At 37.5% G+C, this 14541-nt stretch overlaps 1 protein-coding gene across 3 annotated transcripts in view; it reads left to right on the top strand.

Moving 5' to 3' along the window:
* GALNT2 (polypeptide N-acetylgalactosaminyltransferase 2) overlaps nucleotides 1-14541 on the top strand; it is a 246957-nt gene that overhangs the window by 194207 nt on the left and 38209 nt on the right. For 2 of the 3 annotated variants that reach the window (XM_069852304.1, XM_069852302.1), the window contains 2 exons: nucleotides 6573-6663; nucleotides 12540-12693. In XM_069852304.1, coding sequence (XP_069708405.1) covers nucleotides 6573-6663; nucleotides 12540-12693 — 245 coding nt within the window. The remainder of the gene's footprint in view (nucleotides 1-6572; nucleotides 6664-12539; nucleotides 12694-14541) is intronic. The other variant, XM_069852305.1, reaches the window with a different exon arrangement.

Below are 14541 nucleotides of genomic sequence, written 5' to 3'. Positions count from 1 at the left end.
GTGCCCAGAAATCTTAAATGAAGTTGAACGAGAGCTTCCAATTGATGCGCTTTGCTGTACAAATAAGTCTTCTGCTGCAAAGCTGAATTGGACCTGCCTCAGAGAATATTTATGCATGTATACCAGAAACTTCAGGTAAAACATTATTTTTGTCTAATCCGTTCTGGGTTTATAAAATGTCATGTTTTATAGCTGTTTCGGTACTTCAGATAGTGCTGGTAAAGCTCCAAAATGTGTATTTTTCCCCAAGCTAAAATCTAAAATTTACAGATAAGGTAGGATGGCACGGCATTTAATTTTGTCTGGAGACTACAGCATTTGCAGAATGTCTTGAGTGTACTCACTGAGAGCATAGCTAGACGTATTTCCTATGTATGGAGCCATGCAAGTATAATCTTGATTACTTTTTCTCCTTGTTTTTTGAGGACTTAAAATTGCCTTCTTGTATGCATGAGGGGTGTGTGTGTGTTTGTTTCCCCCTGCTGGAAGCTTCTGGTTTTGTTTTGATTATTGAAACATTTTAAAGGAGCATACCTTTGGCAGCATTTTACTTTAACTGAGTAAAGAAAAATTAAATCATCTTTGCTGTAGTAATCTCAGACATTACATCTAACAGTGGTAGCCATATATCACAGATATATATATATTTTCAGGGTTTTTTTCCTCTTTATTTATGTGTTGCTTCTTGGTGTACCTGGAAATGTCTGTTTTACTAATGCTAAGCAAGCTGGCAATCAAATGTCAATCAGCATGTGTTTGTGGGATATTTCCTGCTTGTCTTGTCTGTAAGAAGCAGCATTCCAGGCATTTTCAGACTGTGCTTTTATCTGTTTCATACAAAGCATTTTTGCTGACAAGGGGCAATGTGGGTGCCCCATAACAGAACTACATTAAATTGCTGGAGTGCTTGCCTGGCATGTAGGAAAGCTGGATTCATTTCCTACAGGAAGGAAGACTTGGCAGTCATGTTGTGGAAGACCTCTTGGAGGGCAGCAAGCAAGCACTGAATCAGAAAGCAAGCCAACATGCTGGACTCTATCCTCTGCCCAAGGCTTTCCTGGGTTAGGAGGAAATGGTACTTCTGGGCCTGCTTAGTTATTCTGTAAGCATCTCACATGATGTCTAATAAAAAGATTGTAAACTGAATTGCTGGGGCGGGGGAGAAGAGGCCGACAAAGTGCTAGCAGTAGCAAAGATCACTGCGCTTTGTGTCTGTGGCTTAGATAGCTGTCTGGTCAGTTTTGAGCCCTTTTCTTAGGTAAATAAGCTCTGTGAGGAGTCTTCATGCTCGGTTTAGGGATCTGAATTGTAGCAGGCATTAAATTGTTGCAATGCCAAGTGCTGCTCTACATAACATCAAAGTGCTTCTGTGTATCTGGCCCCAAATACATGATCAGAACAGCGGTATATGAAGTGCTGAGAGAAGAGTTGTTTGCAGCAAGAGCACCTCTTCCAAAAATCATCAACTGATTTGAGTGATCTGTACTGCATGATGCAGCGAAGCCTTGTATTAGGCCAGCTGGATCAAATGATGCTCTTTGAAGATGCTGCCAGTATTCAGTTTCCTTTTAGAAAATCATCAGCAGAAGAAAATCTGCCTGGAGTTGGCCCTTGGCCAATGTCTTGAAAGCAAATACCAAAGCAGATATTAAGCCTTAGCATTTATCTTGTCCCCTGAAGCCACATTTCTCAATTTTTCATTTGAGTTCATGCTACTGAGGCAAGCAGAACTTTTTTTTCATCCTGTATAATTCCCAGCTTTGTGTTGTGTGAAATTTGAAAAATTGTGCTGGTGTGTAGAGGTGAGCAAAGCACTTAGTTTGACCTATGTCTAGGACAGCTGGATGGGTTTAGCCCTTGGGTAATGCTGTCAGATGTTTTCCATGGAAGTGGCAGCAACCCAGATGGAGAGACAGTGAACAGCTGTCCAGGTAGCACATGGTGTGGTCTTAGCTCCCAATCATCTCTGGTCACCCAGTGTTGCATGTTGTTCAGCATTTGGATGATCTGAGAGGAATGGCTGGTAGTGGAGGCACAGTCAGCTTCCACTTGATGTTTTCAACCATGAGAGCTTTACTGAAGTCTGTGTGTTGACTTGCCACTTGTAAGGCATGTGGTATCTTAATATTTGTAGTGAAGTTCCATATTGGTAAGTTGTTCTCTTGTCGATAGGAAGCTACTGTAGGATAGAGATCTCTACTAGAATGAGATCTAAAATGTAGCAGTTAAATGTCAAATCCGTGATACTTGAAATGTTAGTTGGAAAAAAGTATTGGAAGGCAGAAATAGGAAAAGCAGTAGTGGTTTTAAGTGGTTTTTTTATATAGGAACAATACCAAGGGACATGGATCAGTTTCATGTCTTTATTTTTTGTGCTAAGTGAAATAACAATTGACAAAATGCTAATTGTTCTGTGATGCTTGTAGGAATATAGCATTCAATACAAATATACCAAAACCAGATGTCTAAGCGGTCAGTAGTGTAGGTCTGTGTATAATTACAGCTTTCTAAACAAAAATGGAACTAGTCTTAAATTTCTTACTGAATGTGATTGTGTCTTGTTGCAGATGTGTAAAAATGCTGTAAAAATGTGTTTGAATCTTGCTTTGCATTTGTACTACCTCTTCCTTCCTTTCCCCACACCAGTCAGCAGTTGCAAATGCGTAACTAATCATTTCACAGAAGAATTTTTTCAAGTCTTGTTCTTGAAACTGGAGGTTTCATTTTGCATCTTCATCACTTCTTGAATTCGGCCTACAGGATGGTTTTAATGGAGTGGGTGAGTTGAGGAGGTAAAGAGGAGTGGTGATAGTGAGGTTTGTAAACTGATGTAGGGTTTCTGAGGCATAGGGTTTACTGTATCCTGAAAGAAAAAGTTGCTACATGTCCATGATTAATCAGCCTAAAAAAAAAAAAAACCCTACCCCCCATATTTATTCAGTTTAACCATAATGAATTGTAGTTATGGTTTGTAAGGAATGCTTTAATAAATTAAGTAAATGTGTATCACCTTAACTTCTGAGCTTTTGGAGCAGCAAAGGTATTTGGGTAATTGAATCTTAAAATCACATTTAATTTATATTTGTTTGATACATCTAAAACGTTACTACAATACTATTGTTGGATTTCCCACTGAATGGTGTTGAAAGATTGCAATTTTGTTTCTTAGCGTGTCATCTAGTACTGAATCAGGAATTAATGGGAAGCAGTGACATGATGTGAAAAAATTAATGTATGCCAAATCCCTGCAACACAGGCATTGTGGCTCGTGTGTACTTATTTTTGATGTTGCTGTATGTGTCATGACCTGAGAAAATAACTTCAGGAGTAATGACCATAAATGTATTATTCTAGTGTGGCTCCACATGCATCCAATGTTTGGCTTACGTCTCCACTAGTTGGGCAGATACCTTTTTATTTAATAAGCTTAAAATACTTGTCCAGTTGTTCTTACAGCATTTACATGTTTAGGTTATAACATTATATTGTCAGCTTTTTTAGTATGTCAGAAAAACAGTATTTTTAAGTTTTAAGTACTAAAAGTTTTAATAGTATTTTAATGTAGAAAAGGGCATTAACCTCTTCTTTTCAGTTTTTATTCATTAAATCTCCCTCTTGTGCTGTCATTATTAAAGAGCTGTGTCTCTTTTCAATCTTGCCTTAAGCCTAGCTTTTTGTTTGATTTACTTTAGTCAGTGCAAGCGTTGTTATCATCTACCAAGGAGATTACTCATGAACTGTGAGTGGCTTTTTAAGATCGCATTAGAAGCTAGGATTTTTTCACTCCAAGTAAGCTGAAAAAGCAACTCTAATGTTATAATGACAATATAGGAATGTCATCTGACCATATGATTCATTCATGTATTGCACCAAACTACCATGCTGGAACAGTTTACAGGCAGAGATGTAAAGAAACTGGTTTTACTTATGCCTATGACTTTTAATGTCTGTTTTCTTCTCCTTTCATGCACTCAAGTTCTCTCCAAAGGAAATAGCATGTTGTTTGCGCCTGAAAGGCATGGGTTTCCCACATGGGCTTTGCAGATGCTTTATTGGGTGACAGTGCTTACAACAGAACATCAGCTTTGGCTGAGTGGACTGTTTTAAAAATAATGAAAATAGATTTATTTTGGAAAAGAAAGATACCACAAAGCCCTAATCTAGACTGTGAAGGTTTGAGGCTAATATTCCATACCCTCCCGTCCCTGTGCTGGTTCACAGGGAGTCCTAGGAGGCAAGCTGAAGATCCAGCAGTCTGTGGTGAAAACTCTTCGTGGCAGCTTGGCTCACCTCAGTGTCTGAAGGCTGAACCCAGATACTTTCCTAGAAGCTTTAAATTTACAAGGATTCAAAATGGCATTTAGCTATTAGATCTCTGTAAAAGGCAAAGTTAGATTTAGTTTGCTTATTGAAAAACTGAAAACACAACAACAAAAACACGAAGTGAAAGAACTTGATAAATAATTGTGCTTAATGGTAGGTGTTTCTCAGTTAGAGGGATTAATAGGAAGGCAGAGTTTCCCCTAAAAACTTGGAGGGGAGAGAGAGAATGAGGAAGCACTCAATAGTTTTTGTTTAATTACAGGAGAAATAGCTTCATTTTTTTTTCTACTGGCTAAAACATGTTTTTCAACTTACGTAGGTATTTCTTTGATTCATTACAGTAATTAGGAACAGTTAAGAGCTTCATGGAATTTTGCAAGCCTTTACATTCTAATTGGGAAGATTTTTTTTTTCTTCCAGCTTGTACTTAAGGGTTTCCATAGTGCTGCTATCTTAAAAATTGTGTACAAAGCCAACTAACTAGTGAAATACAGCTTCTTAGGACCACAGAAAGCTTCTGTTTCAATGGGACTCAGTAGAACCTGGCACACAGTGACAGATAATTTCCCTTACCAGCTTGAGCTGTGATGGTTTTCTTGATGTGTTGTGTGGTTTTGAGGGTGTGGTGGGTTTGGGGTTTGTTTTTTCAGGGGATTGGGTGGTGAGGGTTGTCCTAGAGCTTCCCCTCAGTAAAGTTATTGACCTCTCAATGGTGCAAAGCACAAACAAAGATAGTAACATGCAGTATAAGAACTTGGACAATTTTCTTCTTTCTGGTATCCTTGATGCATGATGCTGTGAAAACCATGCATTTGTAGCATGTCATTTTAAACTGATTTAGTGTTTATATGGCTATTTTTCTCTGAAAATTATTAAAAATAACAAAGTATCTATTCAGATTTGCATTTCAATATTTAGAAATCAGTTGCCTTTTTTCAGCATAATTCCAAATATAGTTCCTCCTTAATGTACCTACTTAAGCTGGATTTACATTGGAAAATTCAGACACGCCTGGAGGCATGCTGAAATGGTATCATTTATGGCTGAATATTCCCCAACACAAGTCTGGCCTGTTTCAACTACTTACTATTCTACTGAAAGAATTCCTGAAGTGGCTTAGGAGCTGGGATGGCAGAGGCAGTTTACAGTATGCAGTTTGTATGCCATCACCTGTTCTGGAGACTCTGAATTCCTAGAAGAGATAGGAACTATTCTGCATAGCTGGGCTTCAGTGCCTAGTACTGTTTTTAGGTGCACTTATTGACTGGTATAGACATACTAATATATCTTCTTACATGATGTAGTAAAGCTGTTGTCTCTGGCAGTGTTGTGCAAATAAAACTGATATTATAATTGAGGCTTCTTCAGTGCAAGTGTAGAAAAGGAAACAGATTTTCCTTTGACAAGTGTGCAAGAACAACAGAAGCTGATGACACTTGAATTAGCTGGTTAAATGCAGTGTGTAAATCAGCATATAGTTGCTAGTTATCTTTTTTTAAAAGAAAAGTTACCTTCTTCTCTGTTTCTTGTATAATGGGGTAATTCCAGTTTGACATCTTTATTTTTGTGGCAATGACCCTACAAGAGCGCGGAGGTTTTTTTTCTGTTGAAAAGAACATGAGATTTACAAATTCAGAATAAATGTTGGAAATGGGAGGAGCAGGGGGTGAAACCTTTCCCCCCTCCTCTCTAAATGAGTATTATGAATATTACTGTAATATTAAATCCAGGGGAGTTGCCTGTGAAGCCCAGAATAAGCTCCACTGAAATGAACACATGAAAACAGCAACTTGAAGATAGTTCGGAAGCTTTTTTTCCTCAGTAGAAAGGCTGCCACTTCAGATATAACAGCAAGATAACCAGACTTCTCTTTTTCACGTAACTTTCCTAGTTAGGCTGCTCTTTGCTAGAGTAAGGCTTTCTTCAGGTTTTGTTGAATCTTTGCCTGTGTTGCTCGTTTTGAGTATTAGGAATTAAGGAAAATCCATCTTTCCTAATACATTTCCTTCTTAAACTTTTCCTCTATTTTTCCAAATAAGAATTGTTGCATAAATTAAATCTTAAATTTTTGTTGTAATATTTTTCAAGTCATGTAGGAAATAATCGTCCTTTTTCTTACAATCTGAAGTTAGCTCGTTTGGACCACTTGACAAATTTATAAAATCTATGAAAGTTATTGTTGTTTGCTTTGAGAACACAAGATTTAGTCAATTAAGGAGATTATTTTAAAGTTTATATACTTTTTTCAGGAGGACCCAAATGATATCGACCCCAAAAGGAAAGACGTGCGTGGCAGTGATGGGGAGGACAAAGCACAAAGTGTGGAAACACTACCTCCAGGTACTGCAGTAACATTTCTTATGAAAGATCTATAGCCATAAAACATTTATCCTTGAAAACCATATAACACAGCAGTTGTTCTGATTCTAATAGTTCTTTGTAGATTGCAAGTGGTAGCATTATTTTAGCAGTATGTACTTCTCTATTCTTAAAGCTTCAGCTTCTTTAAATCTTATCTGTTTCACTGCTCCTTTGGGTTTAGAAACAGAGAATGTGACTCTTTGCTAGTATGTTTATATTGTGCTGTGGTAGGTTTAACATGCTGTAAAAGCCTCTGGTACAAAACTAGTCAATTTCTCCAGATGGATAATGTTGGCAGGCTCAGACAAGTCACCTTGGGACTCTGCTTCCCACTGAAGATTCAGCCAAGGTTCATACATTTATTTTAGTATGTCTAGCTCTTGATGTTGCAGGTTTTCCTGAGTGTGCCGATGGTGTACTTTTATTTTTCTTATACTTGCTCAGTATTTGTCACATGCTTGCAGATAATGGAACAATATGATTTTTTTGTTTGCTTTATTTCAGTGAAATGGTCCTATATTTTGAGGATGAGCTAGGAAAATTAAGTGCTAAGGAATCTTCATCTTACGTGACTGCTTCCATAAACTGATTTTGCTGCTTAACTCTTCCTCATCAGTGAGATTTAATATATAGCAAGAATTGACATACTAAGGAATACAAAAACAGTAAAACAAATTTGAGTATTTAACACTATTGAAAAAATTTACCATACAAGGGGAACAGCTCCTGATCAGATAACTTCACAACACATTTTACTCTTCTATTAAACCTAATGTTTGGCTTACAAATTTGTCTTAGCCATTTGAAATACTATGAAGTCTTGAAGAAAGAACTAACCAAAATAAACATTCCCTTAAGCAGCTGGAAACTTCCATGCCTCAATAGTATATGAGGTGAGATATTTGTTTTACAGCCTTAGATTCCTGGTACAGTATAAGCTGTTTGAAACTCAAGGCTTTTTTCTGTAGCCTTTAGCCTACCTTGACTTACCTGGTTTCTGAGGGGAAACAAGACTCTATGTATGAGTCTTTTTTTTTGGCCAGAAGTTTACTTTGTGTACAAATAGGGAAGTAAATCCTAAAAAGTCAAAGAGCCTGGCTTATTTAACTAGATATCTGCCAGGTCTGTTCAAGTATTCTTTTTCCTTAACAGAACTCCATGCAAATATTGTTAGTGGGATTAGAGATCAACTGATTTTACACCTTCCAGCCTCTATTCTTATTTTCCCATTTTGAATATTTATGTATTCTGGGCCAAACCCTGTACATTTCCTCTAAGGCCTTCCTTCCCCAGTAGCCCTAAGTAGCTGTATGAGTATTAAAAGAAATGGGAGGAGGTGTCACAGGTTGAAAGGGAGAGATCAGAAGCTAGAGGGCTGAAGCTAGAAGTAAAATTAAGTGTAAAGTAGAGCAGGTCAGGGCTTTTTTCATTTCGTCTGTTTATTAGTAATCTCTTATGGCTTGATTTAACAAGGAGGAGGATCATTACTGCAGAGTAGTATGAGGGTCTCAAATCAAACATCAAACGCTATGCAGGCAGAATTATACACTCTTAAATTGCTATTTTGATTATTTTCAATTTGTGTAGGCAATGTTTTGAATCCTTATGGCAATGAAGCTTGGAATTCATATTCCTGCAGATTCTTTGCAGGGCTTTGGTTCAAAACTTTCTTGGTTTTCCACCTGTAGTTTGTTTCAACATTAAGCAGTGTAGTATCTTTCAGAACTTCTTGGAATTAAGGAATTGTTTATCATCTTTATCTTTAAGATGGCTTTATTTAAAGATAAAACAGTTGAGGATTTTACCTTCTGTACATCAGTGTACCTATCCTTTGTCATTTGGTGACTTTCTTATATGCTGAAAAAGTCTTATTTCTTATTTTGTGATAATAGGTATGTTAGCTCTTGTAGTTAGAAAGACAGACTGAATTGTCTGCACAGGTAATTAAAACATAACTATAACCTGTTTTGTGTAATGATAGGAGTTTCAGCAGTTAGTCAAACAGCTTTTTTTTTCTTAATGCAGATCTGGAATCTCTTAATGCTTGTAAGTAAAAATAATCATTTATATCAAGCATCCAACTTCTTTTTAAGCTACCTTGAGTCAGTGAGAGGATAGTGCAAGCTATTCAGCTATTTTGTATCCTTCTATTCCTACTCTCTGCCTGCTGCGTTGCATGTATATTTATCTGCTGGTTTTTTTTTCTTGTCTCTCTCACTTTGAGCTACTCTTACAAGTCTTAACTGACTTGTTCCCGGTAGATCTGGTTCAAATTGCATGCAGTTGACAGAGCCTTCTGCTGGAGCCAGAGCCAGACTTTGCCTGTTTCGTGGCTCCTAGAGCCAAATTCACTTGTTCTTGTATTCTGTGGGCTGTCAGTGCTTTTCAGTAAATTTAGTCCTATGAAGTCTTCTCCTTTCTTGCTTTTTGAATTTACTCTATGCTTTCAGGGCTAGTGTTACATTTGCTGGTTTTAAAGACTTGGGAAATGGTAAATGATGATACATTTTAAAAGATTTATATCAAGCTCTATGTGGATGGAAACTAGAATGGAATAAAATGTTCCAAACTAGCACTATTTTTTAAATACAGCTACTTATTACATGTCAAAAAAAGCAAAACGTGCTTCCTATTTAAAATTGATCAGCTTTTTATTAAAAATGATAGCAATGAATTACACTATTTTTCTTGGTTTCTCCAAGACTACAGTTAGGAAATACCTGGGACAAAAAGAAGCAGCTTCACTGGATTTCACCTTTTCCTTCTTCAGCTTCTCAGGCTCCAAAGAGTCTGTAAAATAAGCACTTCTTGTCAAAACCAGTGTTAGACCTACAGCACACCCTGGTTCCAGGTTCTTAGCTCATTCAGTTGGGCTCTACCTGACTCTGGTAGCAAACTCTGCAGTTAAACACATATATGCTTGAATTCAGAGTTAAAAACTTGCTTAATTTAAGTTTGAAATAACGTAGCTGTGTTTTCTGACACTCCTTCCACCTGGTAAAGTCATTGAAACTCAGGAAGCTACAGAGCCAGTGGACTCCCCAGAAGAAATTAAATCAAGCGTGCTCCTATTTGTGTACCCCAGGGAAGCATACATCAGAAACGGTACCTAGTATGGGAAAAGGTTTGTTAAACCACTTCTGACTTAAAACTTTAGTTGCTAAACTGTCAGAAAGGCAGGCCTTTTAGCAAAAGTAAGGCTGGACAGTATATTTAGCTTTGGATCAGCGTTTCATTTTCCAGCAGTTTAACCTGAGCTGTTATCATCTGTAACCTTGCACAGCACACATCGCCTATTGTAGATCATAAAGAACACACCCTGTCTAAGAATAATGCTTGCGATGGCATCACCTGTGCCACTGATGCCTTCATGACCTCATGTTTTAGCTACTCTTTGCACTGGATGGAAGGCAGTTAGAGGAGTAGATGGAGGTGACAGTCCTAAAGCAGACATAGCGTTAAAATCCATTGGGAGTTGGAATGTTTGAAAGTTGAAAGTCCTATACAAATGCATTTTAAGTGTAGATTATATTTTGTAGAATGCACTAAAATCTTTATTTTTAGACTGGAAAAGAAATCACATGACATGTCCTGTATTTCAGAAAATATTCAACATATGTTCCAGATGGAAGCTATATTATAAATTAGAAGCAAGGGTGAGAATATAGTTTAGTTACCAAGGAGGTTGCAAAAGCTTTGGGAGATGCTTAGCCAGAGAGTTATATGGAGAGATGACTTTGTGAACTCTGCTGTTTCTAAAGATTTCCTGAATCAAGCTGCTCTGCATTTTGTGTAGTTTTTGTTGCTAGTGAGGTTCAGTGTAATTTTCGTGAACAACCATGTTGGGTTATTTGTAGTATGGTAGCTGGCTGAGGTGTAAAGTTGTTTTCAAGGTAAGTTCCTGGAAATATTTTGAAGAAAGAACCTGAAAGGTGAAGAACAACTCCGGGGACTCCGTGGGTTACCAGCAACAGCTGGAAAGTTTCCTTTGTACAGTTCTTTCAGGAACTGGAATTTGACTGTATTTCTCCTTCCAATTATTTTCCTATAGCTTCCTCTCTGGGCTGCTTCACCAAGTGTCTATTAAATGTTCTGCAGTCTGTTTTAGTTTAACTCTCTAGTTCTAGCTTCTGTGTGCATGTTTTAGCTTCTTTAGGATGGCAATTCAGATGTAAAAATAGGTGCTGAGTATCCACTGGGTATTTATTAAACCAGTAATGCAAAAGTATGGTGCCTTTCTCTTACTTTGACTTGACTTTGATGTTGGAAGTTTCATAAAAACAAACCCACCAACCCAAAGCCACCTCCCCGCCAGACTTGATAATTTTGCCTTACTTCTGCTGCTGTCTGATAACCAGATTGAACCTTGAGTCCTGTTTTCTTAGATGAGCTCCTCAGACGATCCTGAGATTATAGAGGATCTTTAATCAAATTGGTGGTATTTGTCTGGTTAAACAACAATTATTTTGTTTAATGATGGAAAGTGCTCTTTCAGTATCAGAGTCTTCTAGCAGGAGATAACGTACCATAGTTGGGACATGGCTTATGGATAGAAAGCTGCAAATGAGGCCTGGCTTAGTTTCTGTGCTGTGCAGCTTGAGAGATGGAGCAAAGGCAAACCTTGAAACATTTGAACAACCTGACTCTTGTTAATAACTGTTAGATTTCTATTCCCCCTATGTAGATTAGCATATGCCGTAGATTAGGATATGTCTGAGCTATATTATTTGTCTAAAAGCTGAGCTTGAATGAAGTGACACCTCTGCAACCTGCTACTTACTGAACTTAATTACAGTACCACAAAAACTTCTTAATTTGAAAGCAATGAATATTAATTCCTCTTATATGTAATAAACAGTGACCCCAAAAGACAGCTTTTGCTTTGGTTTTTTTTTTTTTTCATTTTAACACCAACATCATGCTGTGTTTGGCACAACATGCTTGCAGGAGATTCTCTTACAGTTCTGTGTTAAAATAAGAATGTCCGTATTGTATTAGAACTTGAGTTCTGATTTTGAGTTAAAGGTGGTATCAATTTGCTATGTGTAGCTTAGGTTTGGTTGTCAATAGACAAGAAAAGTAAACATCCAGTCAGAGGTAAGAATTGATAGTTTTAATACACTTGGTAAATATCATCATATAATTTTTTTTTATCAAGATGGTGAAAGTATTGAATTCCTGGTGGCTGGTTGCTGATCTGCCTTTCCATGTTAGTGCCACAACAAGTCATGTAGTAACACAGTGCTTGTTGAAGAAGGGTTAATATGTGAATCGGTTCTGATTGTAAAGGATGTTGCAGTTATGTGGTATTGGAAAGCAATCGAGTCTTCTGCTGATTTTTCAGAGTAATGTTATCTCATGCTTCTGGAAGGCTTGCTCCTTAAATGGCTTGGTTGTAACTGACTATGTTTTTACTTGGGTAATGAGACAGTAAATTAAATTGTCTTTGAAGTCTGGACTGGATCTTAAAAAATAAATGCTACTTGGATAATTTTATAGCCAGATCATCTGCCCTATTAATGCCTGTTGATATGTGGAGGGTTTTCTTTTATATGGAAGTAGTGGTAGTTGGGGTTAAAACAAAACTGTTAAGGTGAAGCGTGTTCTGGTGATTACTTGTATAAATTGAGATCTGAAAATTGAACAATTTTTGTATTAATTCATAGATGTTACAGGGCAATTTAATATGCACAAAGACCTGTTGATTTTACACTGTTAACGGAACTGTTGAAGTTTAAATTTTGCAACACAATAATTAAAATCCAAGCCATTTGATCAGTTATGTTTGGATTACTGAATGCTTTTCTTTAAATTACAAAGATTAAATTGGGTATTGTCCTGTTCTTCTATTGTAGGAAAAGTTCGGTGGCAAGACTTTGATCAAGATGCTTATGTTGGCGCTACCATGGTGCGATCTGGTCAGGATCCATATGCCCGCAATAAGTTTAATCAGGTAGAAAGTGACAAACTGCGAATGGACCGAAGCATTCCTGACACTAGGCATGATCAGTAAGTGCCAAACTGAGCCATATTTGTCTTAACTCTTTTTGCGTTTATGTCTTTTGAGCAGCAGGTGGTTTTTCTAAAGCAGGAGCTCTCCAGTTTTCAAAATGACAGGATCAGTACACTGTGGCGTGATCCTTAAACAATGGGTTAAAGAACAATAAATCTTATTCCAATTTTTCTGTTTCCATGACTTCCATCAGTGTATGTTCTAAATCCAAACTGGTGCTGCATTTCAATCTATATCTGATGGCATTTCTTGGTTTCTGCATTCATAAGGCTCTTTCACTGTATGATCAAACAGTGGAGCAAGTTGCATAGAGAGGGTGTGAAGTCTCCAGGTTTAAGGATACCCAAAGGCTGATGCACAGGCTGTTCTAGATGGCCCTACTTTGAGCATAGAGTTTGGAGTAACAGGTCTCCAGAGGCCCCATTCTGATCTCAGTCACTCCATTTTTGTCCCCAAGAGTGTGACAATGGCCAACTCCAGACCTAAAGGAGTCCATTTATGCACACCCTAGTGAACATATGACAGAATTCCACTTCAGATGCTTAAAAACTTTTGCTATCCCAGGTGGCTTGCGTAGGAATAGTACACTTCAGAGTAAGGGTAGAGAAGACTTTCATTTGAAATAGAGTTTGAGTGCCTTGCACTAGTCTTGTTTAGCAGAATTGATTAATATTAAGGCAATAGTTTCTCATTAGGACTTCAATAACTTAGAGGAAAATAACAAAAGCAAGTTGAACTTTATTTTAAAAACTAGGCAAGCATACTCTCAAAGCATAAATTTAGCCAACTGTGCCTAACTAGTTCTGTACTTTGTATGAAAGTACATTTACAGCTTTGTAGGTAGAAGAAGCTGGAGGAGGCACCAAAGAGAGAGAAAAGGAAGGTGGCTGTTTTTCTCTGTGAAACTTTTTAATTAGGATTGGCTTACCAGAGGAAATTTGTATAAAAACTCAGACTCTTACTGTGTCATTTTTAAATCCCCAGCACAGATTAAATTTCTCTTAAGCAGCTGATTTGTAGATGGAGTAAAGCAAGTCATATGTAAGTTGCCATTAATTGAACAGCAAAGTAGGAAGAATCTCCTGTTTCATGTGTTGCCATAAAAGCAGTGAAAAACATGATGCCCATTGTATACTAAGGAGTCGAAAAAGGCTTTGGAATATTCTTCATCACATACTTTTTCCCACAAAAAAACATATTCTAATTTTTTAGACTGCACATTCTTTTCCTTTAAGAGCAAAGCTCAGCCACCAACTTCTGGAAACTTCAGATATGCCAAATTAGGATTTTTTCTAGATATTTAGTAACCTCTGAGGGGGATTCTTTTAGGAGAACTCATTAAGAGGAGACAAATTATATTGCAGTGACTGTTTAGTTTGACTGTTGGTGTTGTGTTTAAATGTTGGTGGGCCTGTTTTTTTTCCACTAAATGGAGCTGGAAAAGAATCCTGCAGTGGAAGGAAAAAGATGTGTCTGGGGAAAGGCTATATCTGTGCTGTGGTTATGACTTTGCCGTGGAGCAGACTTAAGTGCCCGTCAGTCTGTATATGTTCGTATTTTGAAGAAAAACTAACCACCCAACTGAAAAAAACCAACTTCAGACTGGAGCGGTCATTCCTTCACAGTGGCCATGGTGGTTTTCCTGCCATGTTGCAATTAATTTTCCTTTCATTTTGGCAAGGACATTCACTTCAGAAGCTGAAAGTGTCACGTGAAATATTTGTTTCGGAACTGTCTAGTGGAAGGAGGAAGAACAATAGCCATAGGAAGAAGAATGTTACAGATCTGAGCATGTGACACTTAAGCATGTTATTTTCAATTAAAATTGGAGGCAAGTGGGTTAA

This window comes from Phaenicophaeus curvirostris, chromosome 2, assembly GCF_032191515.1.
Source record: "Phaenicophaeus curvirostris isolate KB17595 chromosome 2, BPBGC_Pcur_1.0, whole genome shotgun sequence".
Lineage (NCBI taxonomy): Eukaryota > Metazoa > Chordata > Aves > Cuculiformes > Cuculidae > Phaenicophaeus > Phaenicophaeus curvirostris.
The sequence above is the reverse complement of the archived record's forward strand: the minus strand, read 5'-3'. Positions and strand labels throughout refer to the sequence as shown.